The 15,982-nt window shown below is 53.5% G+C and overlaps 2 protein-coding genes across 4 annotated transcripts in view; both read left to right on the top strand.

Annotated features, from left to right (window-relative positions):
- Nucleotides 1-8,003: 8,003 nt before the first annotated feature.
- On the top strand, nt 8,004-12,225 carry LOC146766211 (uncharacterized). The gene is made up of 3 exons (XM_085591674.1): nt 8,004-8,054; nt 9,449-9,531; nt 9,682-12,225. The coding sequence occupies exons 1-3, from the start codon at nt 8,004-8,006 to the stop codon at nt 10,541-10,543; spliced, it is 996 nt and encodes a 331-aa protein (XP_085447800.1). The 3' UTR covers nt 10,544-12,225.
- A 459-nt stretch (nt 12,226-12,684) lies between these two features.
- The window catches only part of NR3C1 (nuclear receptor subfamily 3 group C member 1), a 61,865-nt gene continuing 58,567 nt past the window's right edge, over nt 12,685-15,982 (top strand). The window contains exons 1-2 of one of the 3 annotated variants that reach the window (XM_021541285.3): nt 12,685-12,842; nt 14,475-15,663. In XM_021541285.3, coding sequence (XP_021396960.1) covers nt 14,489-15,663 — 1,175 coding nt within the window. In that variant the 5' untranslated portion in view covers nt 12,685-12,842; nt 14,475-14,488. Of the gene's footprint in view, nt 12,843-13,015; nt 13,324-13,578; nt 13,737-14,474; nt 15,664-15,982 lie in introns of those variants that run through there. The other 2 variants (XM_085591625.1, XM_021541286.3) reach the window with 2 other exon arrangements.

The following is a 15,982-nucleotide window of genomic DNA, read 5'->3' as shown; positions in this document are numbered from 1 at the left end:
CCAGAGAGCACAAACACCCCAGGTACCAGGCAAAAGGCAGCTCAGCAGAGTGACTGGAAGCCTCTGGGTAGTGGCAGATTGTTTCTGGAAGCGGAGAAATGGCAGAGTAATGGGAATGGCAGGCTTTCCTGGAATTCTGGATCTTGTACAAAAACAGCTCTTTCTAGACCCAGCAGACAGAAGCAGAATAAAATAGGGGTTTTTGAGTGGAAAACTGCCAATTATTCCAGATTGTTGTGATAGTTTAGTGATTCACACAAGACTTTCGTGGATTGCTGGAGAGAACTCCTTCTCCAAATGCTCTTCAGGCTGTTTGGGAATAATGCACCCTTGGGAAGAACTCTTCCATACAGTTTTGCTGCTTCCTGAGGCCTTTCAGGGTCTCAGCAGGGTGGGCAGGGGGTTCCACCAGCCCCATGGGTAACCCCTGGACAGGGACGGGTGGGGCTGTGAACAGCCCAGGTGTGCTGCTCACACCCAAGGCAGGCTGGGAGGAGTTTTACCTGCAGCTCTGTGCCTAAATGAGGATAGTAGCAAAAAAAAAAAAAAAAAAAAACAACCAAAAAAAACCCCACTATACTGATTAATTTTTACCTTACCTAAACTTCTCACTCAAATATGTGAGTGATATAACGTGCATGTGGCATCAATTCTGTTATAAATGCCAAAAAAATTTTGTGCAGTTTATAGAAACCACAACAGATCTTTAAAACAAATGATTTTGGTGGTTTTTTTTCTTTACAATTTTGCAGTGTTGGCAGTTTAAGGAATCTGAAAATTGAATCCATCCATCTGGCACTGGGAAAACAAACAACATATTTGTCTCTGTTCTCTCTTCACTCCAAAGCTGAAAGATGTGAAACACAAGCAAGTAAATATGACATGGGAGGGGAAGGGAAGCTGAAATCCCTTACCCCTCAGGCTGTTAGCTTGAACAGGTTCTAAAGACAAGATTTGACTCATTTACCAAAATTCCTCCTTGCAACTGAGACACTTCAGAAGTTACAGAAGATCTGAGAAGTGCAGAGGGTGTAAAATCCCAGGAGCGGAGCCGGGGTCGGGCAGGGCTGCGTTCCCTGGCACGGGGCACACAGGGACCCCCTGGCAGCCCTGGCCTCCACGGAGGCTCCTCCAAGGCTGCCCAAGCAGCAACCTGGTCGTAGTTTGGAGCACAGTGACCTGGAGCTGCTGGCTGGGGTGCCCCGGGTGCTCCAGGGCGATGCTCTCACCTGCAGCATCCCCCACTCCCCTCCACCACGCTCCTCAGCCCTCTCAGGGGCTGATGGAGAGCTGCTGCCATCACTTTGTCATCTTCTGGACACGGGAGGAATGACAGAAGAGTGATGGTGTCTCACCAGCGAGTCCAGCTGGTCCCTCCACAAGCTGTGCTTATCAGGAAATCCCAAGGAGCCACAGATTCTCTTCTCCCATGTGCAGAATTCCAGCAATTCAGCCCCCCTGCAGTGGCAGATTCCCTCAGGGCATCGTGCACTTGGCTGTCCCTGCTTCCAGAGGTGATGTCTTTAATTTTTCTGCGCTGGGCTCTAACAGTTGAAGTCCATCAGGAAAGCTTTGCTGTGGAGAGCAGGTCCTGGGGCTGTGTGTGCCCTGAGCCTGTGAGCTGGAAACCTCCTGGAAACGGGGCTGAAGATGCTCTCAGAGTGAAGGGTAGCTCCGATAGTGCTTCCCTCTGGGAGGTGTTCTGGCCTTCCACAGGAGGAATCACTTTGTTCAGACACTGATTGCACTCCGAGGACAGCAGGAGGAAACTGAGGCCATCAATTTTCCCTCCTGGGTTCAGGTCAGTCGGGAATGGATCACTGGGCACTGCTCAATGAGAGAAACTGCAAAGAGTTAATCTTTATCAGAAAAGCATAAGCACACATAATGGCCACATTATTTCCATTAAACTCCCTCCTCCCATCTATAACCTTGGTCACATAATCAGGAATGAAAATCATTATCTATTTCATTCACATCTGTTAGTAATTTTTTTGAAACCTCCTTTTAATCTGATTAGAACGTCTCCTCTAAACCAAACAAATTCTAAACTCAAGGCTAAAATATCAGCTCAGCTTAGTATTCCACGTAATATTTTCATTTTCTCTTCCTAATTGAATTTGTACGTTGATCCACGTTACTGTTCTCTGGCCATTGTTATCAGCTGTTTCCAAACGCTGAGTGTGGGATGCACTGGGAGCACACTGGGTGTGCACTGGGAGCACACTGGGAGCACACTGGGTGTGCACTGGGAGCACACTGGGAGCGCACTGGGAGCGCACTGGAGGCACACTGGGGGTGCACTGGGAGCGCACTGGGAGTGCACTGCCTGCCAGCACACTGCCTGCACACTGCTTTTCCAGCTCCTGCATCCCTGGTCATGCCCAGCCCATCCCCCTGCATTGTCTGAAGGGTGAGAATTGGAAATGCAGGTGAACCTGGTGGGAAGAAATGATGATGTCTGACTCCAGTTGAGGAGGCTGAATGATTTCTTTATTGTAAATAAACTACAATACATTCATATAATATTTAAAGGATATACTAAAAGTACAAACCTACTTTTTCTAACTCCCATATCTGACTCACTCCCAACTCGTGCCCTTCTCTGAGGCCAGCCCCAGGTGGGTTGGATTGGCCATCAGCTCAAACAATCCTCACCAGAATCCAACCAAGCATCACCCCAGGTGAATAATTCTCCAAACACATTCCACATGGGAAAACAGGGAGCAGAAATAGAAATTGTTTTCTCTTTCATTTCTCTCTGTGCTCCTCCATGAAAAATCCTGAGAGAGAGAAGCATGAGTCTGCCACAGGTGAGCTCTGGAGGTGAGCCTGGCCAGGGCTCTGAGGGGACATCCCACCCCTGGTGGTGCCAGGGCCGGGCTGGACAGGGCTTTGCCACCCGGGACAGCGGCAGGAGTGGGACAGGGTGGGCTCCAAGGTCCCTCCAGCCACAGCACCCTGGGGTTCTGTGATTCTGAGGGAATGCCCTGCCTGGCAGCGGCAGCGCAGGGCATTGTCCTCGCTCCTCCCGAGGGTCCCCATTGCTCAGCAGGGTTTGAGGTGCAGCAGGACACTGTGGGGAAGGAGCGGGCATGGGGGACGTGCACATCCTCTGCAGGGCTGTGCTTTCTGTGCTGCTTATTCAGAGGGGTCTCTGTCTGAAAACAGCCCCTGGTCCATCTCTGCAAGGCTGTGCTTTCCTGCTTTCTGTGCTGCTTATTCAGAGGGGTCTCTGTCTGAAAACAGCCCCTGGTCCATCTCTGCAGGGCTGTGCTTTCCTGCTTTCTGTGCTGCTTATTCAGAGGGGTCTCCCACTGAACACAGCCCCCGGTCCATCTCTGTAGAGCTCTGCTTTCCTCACAGGGGTCTCTCACTGAAACAGCCCCCGGTGCCTCCGCTGAGCCCAGCACCCCGGGCCGAGCCGAGCCGAGCCGGGCCGGGCACCGCGGGTCCCGGGCCGTGCCAGGGCCCGGGGGCACGGGCAGGAATCACCTGCGGAGGTTCACTTTCCGTTCTGCCGGGGAGAGCAGAAGCCCCGGGCAGGTTCTCGTGGCAGAACCCCTCTGCAGCAGCTCGGAAGCCCCCGAGCCCCCCGAACCCCCGCTCCCGGCCGGAGCCGCGCTGCAATTCGCTCCCATCCAAATTTCTGCCTCTATCTCAGCCCTTCGGGGGCTGCAGGCAAAGCGGAGTTTTGGCAGGGAGACCCGCTGTAAAGCTTTTATTTGCCTTTTGCAGTTGTTCCAGGTCCTGTTCCTTGTTAAACAGTAATGGAAGAAGTCAAACGCTGACCTTTGTCTAAGCACAAAAGAGCCTTTTGGGGCACCGTAACAACCCCTGAGGACCCCCGTGGTTCTTTACAAGTCTGGTTAAAAGTTACTGTTCATAATCTGCTTTTTCCCTCCTCTCTGATGACGACTGAGTTGTTTTAAATTCGTATTTATTGGTTTATTAGTAAATATTTCTCAGTCCCATCCATTCATTGGGGAGTATCCTCTGACACTGCTCATTTAAGGTGTGCAGGTGTCCCTGCCCATGGCCGGAGGTTGGATCAAAATCATCTTTTCTGGCCTCCCAGCCCAAACCAGGCTAGGATTCCCTAACTCGCGGAACACTTCCTTTGGCTTTCCCAAAAAGAAATGCCCGCTGTGAGCACCGAGGAGGCTGTGCCCGTGGACCTGGCAGCTGTGCCCGCGGATGCAGGGATGCTGATGCCCCACAGACCCTCTCCTGCAGACAAATGATGCAGCAAGGCTCAACGCTGGGCTGCTCACAGCACCCAGGAGCTCCTGAGAGACGTGAGGAACCTTTGCAATAATTCCCAGCGAGTGCCGAGCCTGGAGTTCTCTTCATCTCTGCTAAAGCCGATAAATCATCGCAGCTGCAGCGCCTCTGCCACCAGCAGCCCCTTCGGCTGTGACAGCAGGGGTGTGGCTGCTCTTACCTGCAAATTAACCACGAGTTCCACACCGTACCTGAAAAACCAGAGAAGACTTGTTTTCACAGGAGAAACATTTTTTTGGGGGAAGTTTCGCATTGATACAGGAGAGTCCAAACCTGCAGCTTCGTTAGTGCCTCTAAGCCAATTAACCTCGCTCAGGTTCTCTTGGGGAGAAGTTTGCAAACGGGGGAGTTTAAATCCTGCCAGCGAGTCTGTGCTCGGGCAAAGGCTCCGGCTGCTCCTCGTGCTGCAGCCGGGGTTTGTGTCTGCAGGTGAGGCAGGCTCCTGCTCCTCTCGGATCTCTGATCTCCTTGTGCTGACACCCACGGACAGCTGGGCCCTCGTCCCTCTTGGCCGGCCTTTAATAAAAGGTCAGGCTCCTTTTCTCGCCCCTTCAAGGCAGCTTTCATGTCAGACAAATTGAGCTGCCCAGGGAAATGGAGAGCATCCTTTAGAGGGTCAAAGAGTGCTTGAAATGTGGAAGAAAAAGGTAGGAAGAAATAGATCATTTCACAGCTAAGTGGAGTCCCACAGAGATCTCTGCCATTCCAAATACTCATAAATGACTTGGAAAAAGAGAGGAGGTGGCAGGAAGTGACAAAGAGATCTGTTGAAAATAAATTATTCAAAGCAGTAAACCCAAAATCTAACTGTAAAGAGCTGCAGAAGTACCTGATCAGTGCCCAGCCTGAGAGTGAACAGGTGATCAAATGCCAGGCTGAATTTCTAATGCACAGGAGATTATAATGCACACAGGGGAAGTAAGAAAAACAAATGAGTGTGCACCATGACAAGCTGTAAATTAAATATTGCACTGGAGAGATGGAGTTCTTCTAAAACAAACTCCCCTCTGGGCTTTCAGAAAAATCAACTGGACTGTTGAATGGTGAGGGAAGGGAGAGAAAAGAGCTTTGTGTGACCATGTCTGTGTGCTGTGTGTGCTTCTGGTCACCCCTCTCTGCGAGTGTATCTAGAATGAAAAGGTGCAGAAAAGATCCAGAAATAGGATTAGGGCAAAACAGCAGCTTTGGAGAGCTCCCAGTCCTGCTTGGCTCCGTGTGCTGGAGGCAGGGATGAGGCTCTGGCAGTGAGCATCTGCCCCGGGGAGCTCGGTGACACCAGGCGTGACCTGGGACACAGGAGGGTGACATGGGACATGTGAGGGTGACATGGGACATGTGAGATGTGACATGGGACACAGAGGTGTGACATGGGACACACGTTCCCTCTGCTCCCATGCCCTGGGAGCACTGCCCCAGCCCCAGGCAGGGATGCAGGCAGGGCAGGGATGCAGGCAGGGATGCAGGCAGGGCAGGAGCTGCAGGTGCTGCCTCCGGGCTGTTTTTGGGCAGCAGGGGTGGAATCCCTGCTCCCTGGGATGTTTTAGGTGAGGCTGTTTTTGGGCAGCAGGGGTGGAATCCCTGCTCCCTGGGGTGTTTTAGGTGAGGCTGTTTTTGGGCAGCAGGGGTGGAATCCCTGCTCCCTGGGGTGTTTTAGGTGAGGCCGTTTTTGGGCAGCAGGGGACAGGCCCTGCTCCCTGGGGTGTTTTAGGTGAGGCTGTTTCTGACAGAGCTGCTGCTCTCTCACACTGAAGTGCTTCAGAGCCTCTCGCAAGGCTGGGTTTCAATGCTGCTGGCAATGCAGGAACACTCAGGTGGCAAAAGAACCACCTGTTCTGGAGAGCTTTGTGGTACCAGAATGTTTAGGCTGTCTCTAAACTCATCTTTAAGATAAGACAATATGATTTTCTTTTTATTTGTTTTCTCTTTTCAGCACCGATTTCTGTGATGTCAGTCTGATGCCAAGCACAATCCCACGGAGGAAATACCTTGGTAAGTCTTCTGTTTTTCTAAAAGATCTCCCAACTAAATCATGTTTAAATCAGCAGTGCTTTGAAAGTTATATCCATGTAAATACTGGAACAACAAAACACAGGGAGTAAAGAGGATGGAGCTCAAAGGATAAGGACAATTAAGCACTTTTTCCATAAGAAATTAAAAGATCAAGACCTTGCATCAAATTAATTTCTACTGTATTCCCTTCTTGTCTCCAGAAAAAGCATTGTAATTTTTTATGTCCCAGCTCCTCACCTAATTCCCTTTGAATCCTCCCATTTTGGATATGTGATATTTAGGAAAAGGTTTAAAAGTCCTTTCTTCATATGGACTCATACTGCAAATCCAAGCATCCTTCCCCTTGGCCCCTGGGGTTGCCTCAGGCTCTAATTTAGGACCCATGCAGGGTAGCAAACATGGCAGAGTTTGGAATTATGCTTTCAGTTTGAAGAGGTACTATATCTCTTGCTCTAAAGGCAGGTGTTTTAAAAGGCACCTGGCATTACATAGAACACGCTTTTAGTGGTAACATTTTTGTTTTGTTCATACCTTTACTTACATTTTTCACTCCTGAGTCCGAGCTGAAAGCTCTGCCAGTGTCACAGCTGAATTTGGTTCATTAGTGAGCACAGCTGCACATAACTCTGCGTTATTGTTGACAAGCCCTGGATTTATAGAATTGGTTTGAAATCACCAGCATGGGGACCTAGGACTTGCTTTAAAACAAAATGGGTGTCAGCCTGCTGTGTGGTGCACTTCTGCAATGGGTCTGCCGTGGTGGCATCACGCGGGAACACAGCTCCAGAGCCCTTGGGAATACAGAGGAGCCCTTGGCAGCTCCAGAGCCCTTGGGAATACAGAGGAGCCCTTGGGAATGCCCAGCTGTGCCCACTCTGCTCCCAGCCCTGCCTTGGCAGCGCTGTTCGTTTGCCCCTTTGCAGCAGCACCACCACAACATTCCAAAACAAACAAAGAACTCCCTGCACTGTTGTTCATCATTTCTGCTCGCTTGGCTCCTTGCACGTGGCAGTTCATGGGAGTGGTGGGCCAGGTCAGGCCTTCACTGATTCACCTGTCCAGGTAACTTCTCCCTGTCCCCGAGGACAGCTGAGCCAGGGTGGCCCTGGGGTCTCTGTGACACGGGGAGCCCCTACAGCCCCTTGCCCGTGGAGGGGCTGCCTTGGCACTGCCACGGAGCCAGACTCCACTCAAACCTGTGTGCCACTGGTGCTGGATTCCAGCAGGCATTGTGCTGCAGGAAAAAATACGGCTGCAATCAAAGGTGGTTCTCTCCTTGCAGGCATCCTGTAATTAGCTCAAGTTTTCTTTTTTCATAGAGAGGTCTTGATGCATAAACCAAAGGTTTCCTCTTCCTTGCATGTTGTTGCCAGATGTTTCTGCAGAGCTTCAGAACAACAAAGTTGTTTGTGTGTACTTGCATATGACTTCACCCCATGCCTGTCACAGAGTGCTCCTCCTCCTCCTCCTCCTCGTCAATTAACCCAATTAATTCCTCTCCCATTCTCCCCTCCATTTCTGACCACTGCATTTCGCTGTCTGTCTGTCCCAGCACCGTGGACTTTCAGCCCTTTGTCACAGCTCCCACAGGAATGGGTTGAGCTCCAAGGTCCCTTCCAAACCATTCCATGATCCTTTAGGGGAAGGAACAAAGGGATTGGGGATGAAGCAGATCAATACTTTGAGAGAGGAAGAAGCTGGGAAGGAGAATGTCTCAGAGGGAGAACTACAGAGTGATTCATGTAGAGGTGAAAGATCTGGTGGGAAATCAAAGCACAAAATAGACCACAACAGACAAGGGCTACCCTGGGAAATACAGGGGAAAACATGGTAAAAATAGGAAAAATACCAGCAGTCATCGATGCAAGGAGGATTTAGGAGGGCATGGCCCAGCCCCTCTGTGCCTCACTCGGTGTCTGACCACAGCTAATGGCAAAAGCACACTTGCAGGGAGCTCGGAGCCAGGAGCCTCCCCTGACAAGCACGTGGAGGATGCTGCGATGTCCTGCTGGTAAAGCAGCAGCTCTGAGAGTGGGACCACAGCTGGGGAACATCCTTATCCCCTCCTGGCTTCCCTGCAAAGCTATTGACAGGCTGCAGGCACTGCCTCAGAGACTTTGATGTATGCTCAAGAATTAAGCAGAATTAGTCTCAAACTGATAGGAAACAAAACACAGCTCCTTACAAGGCAATCAAGATCTTCAAAGATTTGGGCTTGGGAAGAGCCTTAGACACTGGGCATGCCACTGCCCTTTTGGGAGAGAGCAGACTGCAGAGGGAGGAGCAGTATGAAACTATAAAACTATAAAACTCTGCTTTATATGAGCTGTCTGAAGCACAGCTACACAACTGGCATTTCATTGGGAAAGGCAACACAACCCTTACTTTTTGGAAGTTCTTCCAAGTAGGCTTAAGGACTTTAGGAGTTATGTGTGGAGTCCATACAGCCTTCATTCTGTAAGTGCAAATGCTGATCTTTCCCCGTGCGACTCCGAGGTGCTTCCTGTGGCCCACGTTCTGCACGCTCCCTTCTCTCACATGTGACAGGAGCTGCTTATCTCCAGGTGCCCCCATTGTCCGTGCTGACCCCAGGCAGATTTATGTCAGCATCTGGCAGCCACAGGAGTTCCCTTCACATGTTCTTTCTGACCTTTGGAACGCTCCACACAAAGCTCCAAGTGGCTCCTGCTTCCATGAATTGCCTGATCTCCTCAACGAGAGCCATAATTATGTTTTAATGATTTAATAATATTCTCCACTTCTATATTTTAAAGTCTATATTTAGTGTTTGTTAAGGTCAAGGCTCATTTTCTCTGCAATATTATTACATTATGGTGTAGGAATGTGCAGCCATTTATAGATTTTTGAAATTTGTAGCATGACAATTGGCACCACTCTCCCTGTGGCTCCCCAAAATTCCTGGGACTCTGGGCTCCCACCAGATCAGCACTTACTTGAAAAAAAAAAAAAATCACAAGTTTTTTAAAGCCTAACTTACTCTATGCATTTGTATAAACGAACAAAAATGAGTTGTATTTCACCCTGACCATCATCACAGAACACATTTGAAGTTGTCCTGTACTGGATACACGTTGGTGTTGTAAAACAGCCAGAACACACAGCTGATCAGCTTTTACATTACCTTTATTTTCAGAGCGCAGGAGTGCCCGAGGGCACACTCCAGTCTGCAGGGGAGGTGCTTGCAGGGTGGCCGGGCCCCGGAGGGCTGCGGAGAAGGTTTGTGCAGCTCCGGGAGCCTCGGGCTCGGAGCATCCCCGGCCCCGCCCGAGGCGCGCCTGGACCAGGGCGAGCTGGGACATTCTTCTCCCGGTTTTATAGAGAGAGGCAGAAAACATCTGCTGGTTTTTTATCTGCTCCATTCAATAGAAAACCTCCTAGAGGGAACAGCGGATCTCGGGGCAGGACGCGGAGCAGCGCGGGCGGAGCTGCGGGGACAGGCGGCAGTGCCACAAAAGGGCTGGCACCGGGCGCTGCTGCGGCCAGCGAGGAGCGGCAGCCCCGGGCACAGGGCAGGGAGAGCTGCAGCTGGAACGGACCTGAAACACCTCAGTGCCACCCGAGCCATGGCACGGACACCTCCCGCTGTGCCAGGCTGCTCCCGGCCCCATCCAACCCTCCCGGGACATCTCCACTGCCCCAGGTGCTCCCAGCCCCATCCAACCCTCCCGGGACATCTCCACTGCCCCAGGTGCTCCCAGCCCCAGTGTCCAACCCTCCCGGGACATCTCCACTGCCCCAGGTGCTCCCTGCCCCATCCAACCCTCCCGGGACATCTCCACTGCCCCAGGTGCTCCCAGCCCCATCCAACCCTCCCGGGACATCTCCACTGCCCCAGGTGCTCCCAGCCCCATCCAACCCTCCCGGGACATCTCCACTGCCCCAGGTGCTCCTGGCCCCATCCAACCCTCCCGGGACATCTCCACTGCCCCAGGTGCTCCCAGCCCCATCCAACCCTCCCGGGACATCTTCCACTGTCCCAGGTGCTCCCAGCACCATCCAACCCAGCCCTGGGCAGTGCCAGGGATCCAGGGGCAGCCCCAGCTGCTCTGGGCACCTGTACCAGGGCTGCCCACCCTCCAAAGGTACAGTAACATTCTGTATAATAACTAAAATCAGCTTCTTTCGGATCAAAGGTGACATTAAGATAAAGAATTATTCATTAGAGGAATGTCCTCCACATTACTGCACAAAGCCAGCTGTAATTAAGCATCTGAGCGGGTGTTTATAAACAGATGTTCTCATCTAAATGTCTTAGAAATAAACAGCTTTGTTATTCCAGCTTCCCTAGACTGCAGAAGGAGCTACAGCTCTCCTCCAGGCTGATGTTCTCCCCCATGTACCCAAATATTTGAGTTCCCCAAATTGCAGGAGCGAGAGGCGTCCCCAAATGCAGGACAGTTTCTGCAGCAGAACATTCACAGAGCAATAGCCTAAATTTCCCAGGGGCAGTCCCAGCAGCACTTTAGGATTTCATGCTTGGAGAGACGTCATTGCCTTTATTGAACAACCAGGACCTCTGCAACAGCCCTGCAGTGGTGACAGAGGTTTCACCGCCTCTGTGAACACTCGAACTTCTGCTATTCCAATTCCCTCACATAGGAAGAAGCGTTTCCTGAGAGCTGTAAATCCATTGCATCATTCAAAATGCACCACAAGACAGTTCTGAGGTCTGCTTTAAACACATCTTTCAAAAATGGGGAAGAGCTACCATTTTTAGAACCATTTTTCATAACTTCTGGGGTAAAAAAATAACGTTAATGTAACATTGTGCGCATGTGTTTTGTATTTTAAAAGTAAAACAACAGCTTCTAAAAGTCCATGTGGCCTGAAAAAAAACTTATAACTTAAAAAAACAAGAGGACATATAATTGTGCTGTAAATCTCATCATCTTGTCCAACCCTCTCCCAAGGCAGGGTCACTTGGAGGTGACACGGGAACGTGTCCAGGTGGGTTTGGGATGTCTCTAGAGAGGGAAACTCCAGCCCCTCCCTGGGCAGCTGTTCCAGGGCCTGCCACCCTCCATGGGAAGGAAGTTCTTTGTGCTGAGGTGGAACTCGCTGCGTTTGAGTTTATTGCTCCGTGTCCTGTCACTGGCACCACTGAGCAGGGCCTGGCACCAGCTCTGCCAGCCCTTGGAGATGTGTGGATTGATGGGATCCCTCCCAGCCTCCCCAGACCAACCCAGCCCAGCTCCCCCAGTCCCTCCTCCGTGAGAAAGATGCTCCAGACCCCTCAACATCTTCTTGGCCTCCACTGGACCTTCTCCAGGAGCTCCTTGTGTCTCCGATAGAGCAGAACCCAGAGCTGCACACAGCCGTGCCTCGCCAGGGCCGAGCGAGAGCATCTCCTCCTGACCCGCTCTGCCCTGCCCTGCCTGCTCTGCCCAGCCCTGGCCAACTCTGCCCGCTCTGCCCTGGCCATTCTGCCCTGGCCAACTCTGCCCACTCTGGTCCAGTCCTGTCTGCTCTGCCCTGTCCGCTGTGCTGTGCACAGTTCTGCCCTGCTCTGCCCACTCTTGCTGTGCCCCGCTCTGCCCAGCCCTGTCTGTTCTGCTGTGCCCAATTTTGCCCATTCTGCCCCGCTCTGCCGTGCCCTGCTCTCCCCAGCCCTGTCTGTTCTGCCGTGCCAAATTTTGCCCATTCTGTCCCGCTCTGCCGTGCCCCACTGTGCCCAGCCTGTCTGTTCTGCCGTGCCAAATTTTGCCCTGCTCTGCCCAGCCCTGTCTGTTCTGCTGTGCCCAATTTTGCCCCGCTGTGCCCAGCCCTGTCTGTTCTGCCGTGCCCAATTTTGCCCCGCTCTGCCCAGCCCTGTCCACTCTGCCCGTCCCGCTCTGCCCAGCTGCTCTCTGCCCGTCCCGCTGTGCCGTGCCCGCTCCGCCGTGCCCGCTGTGCCGTGCCCAGCCCTGCCGTGCCCGCCCTGCCCGTCCCGCTGTGCCGTGCCCGCTGTGCCGTGCCCGCTCCGCCGTGCCCGCTCCGCCGTGCCCGCTGTGCCGTGCCCGCCCTGCCCGTCCCGCTGCACTTTCCCGGCTCGGCCAACAGGTCGCACCGTTCCCCCTCGGCTGCGGCTGCCCCCGGCGCCGGGCGGCGGGGCCGGGCACGGCGGGGCCGGGGCGAGCGGGGCGCGGAGCAGCTCCGGCCGCGGCCGCCCCTCGCCGAGCCGGCTGTCTCCACTCCCTCTCCACGTCGGGGAGGCGGAGGGAGGGACGGAGGGAGGGAGGGGAAGGGGAGGAGGCGGCCGCCGCCGTCCTCCATTTTGTGGCGGGGGCAGAACCGCCGAGCGCGGCGCTGCCCGGCGGAGCGGCGGGGCGGGGAGCGCGGGGGGGCGAGCTCCGCGGGGGCAATTAGCGCTAATTAGCGGAGGGGGCGCCGCGGCGGCGGGCGGGGCCGGGTCAGGGGCCGGGGCCCGCGGGAGGAGCGGCGGCAGCGGCCCCGAGGGGCGGCTGCTGACCCCGCAGCGGTGCCGCCCCCGCCCGGGGCGCCATGGCCGTGGGCGGCTGAAGGAGCCCCAGCGCCCTGCCCCGGACGAGGTAAGGGCGGCGGGGGTCCCGGGGGGCTGCGCTTCGCCCCGGGAGCTTGCCGAGGGGTGCGGCGGTCCCCGCAGGAATGCCCGGGGCGGGGGGAGCCGCCCCCGGAGGAGCCCGGGCGGCGGCGGGGCGCGGGGACCCCCGGCCGGGCCCCGCTGTCCGCGTCCCGGGGGAGCGGGGGGCGCGGGCGGGGAGCGCGGGGAGCTTCGGCACGAGTGGGTGTGCCAGGAGACGGCTCAACAGGTCCCGACACATTTCTCCGAAAACTGTACTTTGCAAAGGCGATTTTATTGCAATCCGGCGGTTTTAAGTATTTGCAGCGCTTTCCGCCCTTGGGCAGACTCTCGCAGCTGATTTCTGACACGTTTCCTACGCTGGATGATTCGCTGCCTTGTTTTTTTTGGGGCGTTGGGGGGATTGTCAAATGAAAATAACTACCTTTTCCCTCCCCTTCGCGTTAAAAAGGAAGAAGGCAGCGCTGGAGGTATTCTTGTGTTTTCTCTCTTTTTTCCGGTCGCTGCTGGGTGTCCGCCGTAAGCAGTGCGGGTGCCCGCTGCCGCTCGGGGCCGGGCAGCGCGGCCGGGACCCCGCCGCTCCCGGCTCGCCCGGGCCACCTTAAGGCTTGACCCGTGCGGCCTTTTTGTGGCTGGCAGCCCCAGCTTCGCACGCAGAGCCAGCCGCGGGGCCGAGCCGGTGTCGCCGTGCCCGGCACACCGGCGGGGACAGGCTGGCGGTGCCCCCGGACTGCGGCAGGCGGGCTGGGCGCTGCCCGGGGGAGGCCGGACACCGTGTCGGAAGTTTGCCGAAGAATTTACAGTGTTTCTCCAAATATTTATGCTCTCCGCTGGAAAAAAAAAAAAAATAATGTAGCAAATACAAACATCTGAAACTTATGAGGTTTGTTTTCAGTGTCGGGTGTGTTTGGAGGGCAGCCGTGAACTGGTAGAGTGCTGGAAGCTGATAAAAATCCTGCTTTATTTTTAGCTAGATTTTATTTATAAATTTGAGATGTATTTAAAGAATTATGCGGAGTTTACTGCGAAGTGGGTGGGTTTCGAGACTGAAGCCGAGCAAAGGTGGCAAACGCTGTGTTTTGTGGTGGGGAGGTCAGGTCCTGGGGAATGCCAGACCATGGCGGTGCCGCCTCTGGGAGCTCCGGACCTGCTCTGCGAGGGGAGGGCTTACTGGGAAAGGTGGCAAATGTCCTTTCCCCTGCTCAAGGTGTAGTTAAATACCAGGGAAATATACCTGTGAGCTGGGTCCTTTACCAATTCTTACAGTTTCTTATTGCGGGGATGGGTGACAGAGCTGGAGAGTGTGCGCACAGATGTCACGTGCTGTAGCTTGATTCTGAGTTGTAGGCAGGCAGATTACTCCTTCATCCAGGTTTAATAAAGCTTTAAAATACATCGTTCCTCCTCATTAGACAGAACCCAAAACCTAAAAGCCCCCGAAAACAAGTGCAGTGTTTCTGAGCGACGTGGCACGTGTCAGCCCAGAGCGTGGTGTGCTGTGCCTTCGCTCTCACAGCAGCTGAGCCAGGTTTGCCAGGCGAAGGACTTAGACTTTTGTTTTAAAACTGTTGTTAATATGTGTTTGCTGTGCTGACTTTGACTGCTTCTCATCTTTTTATAGTTAATGGTAAAGTAATGGATTCCAAAGAACTGCTTAACCCGTTGGATCAAGACGAAACCAGGAAAAATGCACTCATCAGTACCAAAGGAGGGATCGTGATGGACTTCCATCCACCCTTCAGGGGTGGAGCTACTGTCCAAGCCCCTGTGTCTACATCTCCTCTCCCTGCATCTTCTCAGTCAGATCCCAGTCAGCAACCTGCTTTGGCTGACTTTCCAAAAGGATTAGGAAACAATGTGCCTCAGCCAGACCTTTCCAAGGCAGTGTCGCTCTCGATGGGACTGTACATGGGTGAAACAGACGCGAAAGTGATGGGAAACGACCTTGGATTTTCGCACCAGGGCCAAATCGGCATCTCTTCTGGAGAAACGGACTTCAGGCTCCTGGAGGAAAGCATTGCGAGCTTGAACAAGTCCTCGAGCCTGGCCGAGGACGCGAAGGGAACCGCGTCTTCGGAGGTGCCGCTCGAGCCGGATTTCCCAGGCATGGCCGGGCGCAGCGTCCCCGCGGAGTCGGGAGCTGCAGTCCAGAGCCAGGTGGGCTCGAATGGTGGCAACTTGAAGTTGTTCTCTGAAGACCAAAGCACCCTGGATATCCTCCAGGATTTGGAATTGCCGCCGGTGTCGCCGGGCAAGGAGCCCAACGGGAGCCCGTGGCGGCTGGACCCGTTGCTCGATGACGGTGGCTTGCTCTCCCCCATATCCGCGGAGGACGCCTTTCTCCTGGAAGGAAGTCTCGGCGAAGACTGCAAGCCTCCTCTTTTATCTGACACTAAGCCTAAAATTAATGACTGTGGTGACCTTTTACCCAGTTCCAAAATGCCAATGCCTCAAGTGAAAACAGAAAAGGAAGACTTCATTGAACTGTGTACTCCCGGCATCAAGCAGGAAAACATGGGCCCGCTTTACTGCCAGGCCAGCTTCTCCGGGCCGAACCTGCTGGGTACGAAAGTCTCGGCCATCTCCATCCACGGGGTCAGCACCTCTGGGGGACAGATGTACCACTATGACTTAAATACTGCGTCGCTCTCTCAGCAGCAGGATCAGAAACCAATTTTTAATATCATTCCGTCTCTTCCTGCCGGGTCAGAAAATTGGAATAGGTGCCAGGGATCGGGGGACGAGGCATTGGCTCCGCTGGGAACGCTCAACCTCTCTGGCAGACCTGCTTTCTCTAATGGCTATTCAAGGTGATTAGTTTGTGTTGCTCTTTATTTAAACGCTTACAAGTGTGTTTAGCATAACTCCATGCATGCTGGTTTGTTCCTCGGGCTTTTTTTCCTTTTTTTTTTTTTTTTCTTTTCTGTTTGGTATGTGTGGCTGATCAGACATCACTGGGGAGTGTTTATCCTGCAGTACAACATCAGCTTTAAGCGACTACTCAGTTATTGGTATTAAAGGGAAGAAAACTGGAAGGGAGTTGGCATGCTCTAAAAAGTAAATAATTAAAAATAAAACTTCCAAGATACAGCCTAGAGAAAAAATGGAGTATGTGGTAGCAGGATCCAT

This window comes from Lonchura striata, chromosome 13 (genome assembly GCF_050655825.1).
Source record: "Lonchura striata isolate lonStrDom1 chromosome 13, ASM5065582v1, whole genome shotgun sequence".
Lineage (NCBI taxonomy): Eukaryota > Metazoa > Chordata > Aves > Passeriformes > Estrildidae > Lonchura > Lonchura striata.
Note: the sequence above shows the minus strand (reverse complement) of the source record. Positions and strands in the feature narration are given on the sequence as shown.

Coding starts and splice junctions, on each gene's coding strand:
- LOC146766211 (XM_085591674.1), top strand. CDS start 8,004: ATGTCTCAGAGGGAGAACTACAGAGTGATTCATGTAGAGGTGAAAGAT. Junction 8,055..9,448: donor ATGTAGAGGTGAAAGATCTG/GTGGGAAATCAA, acceptor CTTTATTTTCAG/AGCGCAGGAGTGCCCGAGGG. Junction 9,532..9,681: donor CCCGGAGGGCTGCGGAGAAG/GTTTGTGCAGCT, acceptor TCCATTCAATAG/AAAACCTCCTAGAGGGAACA.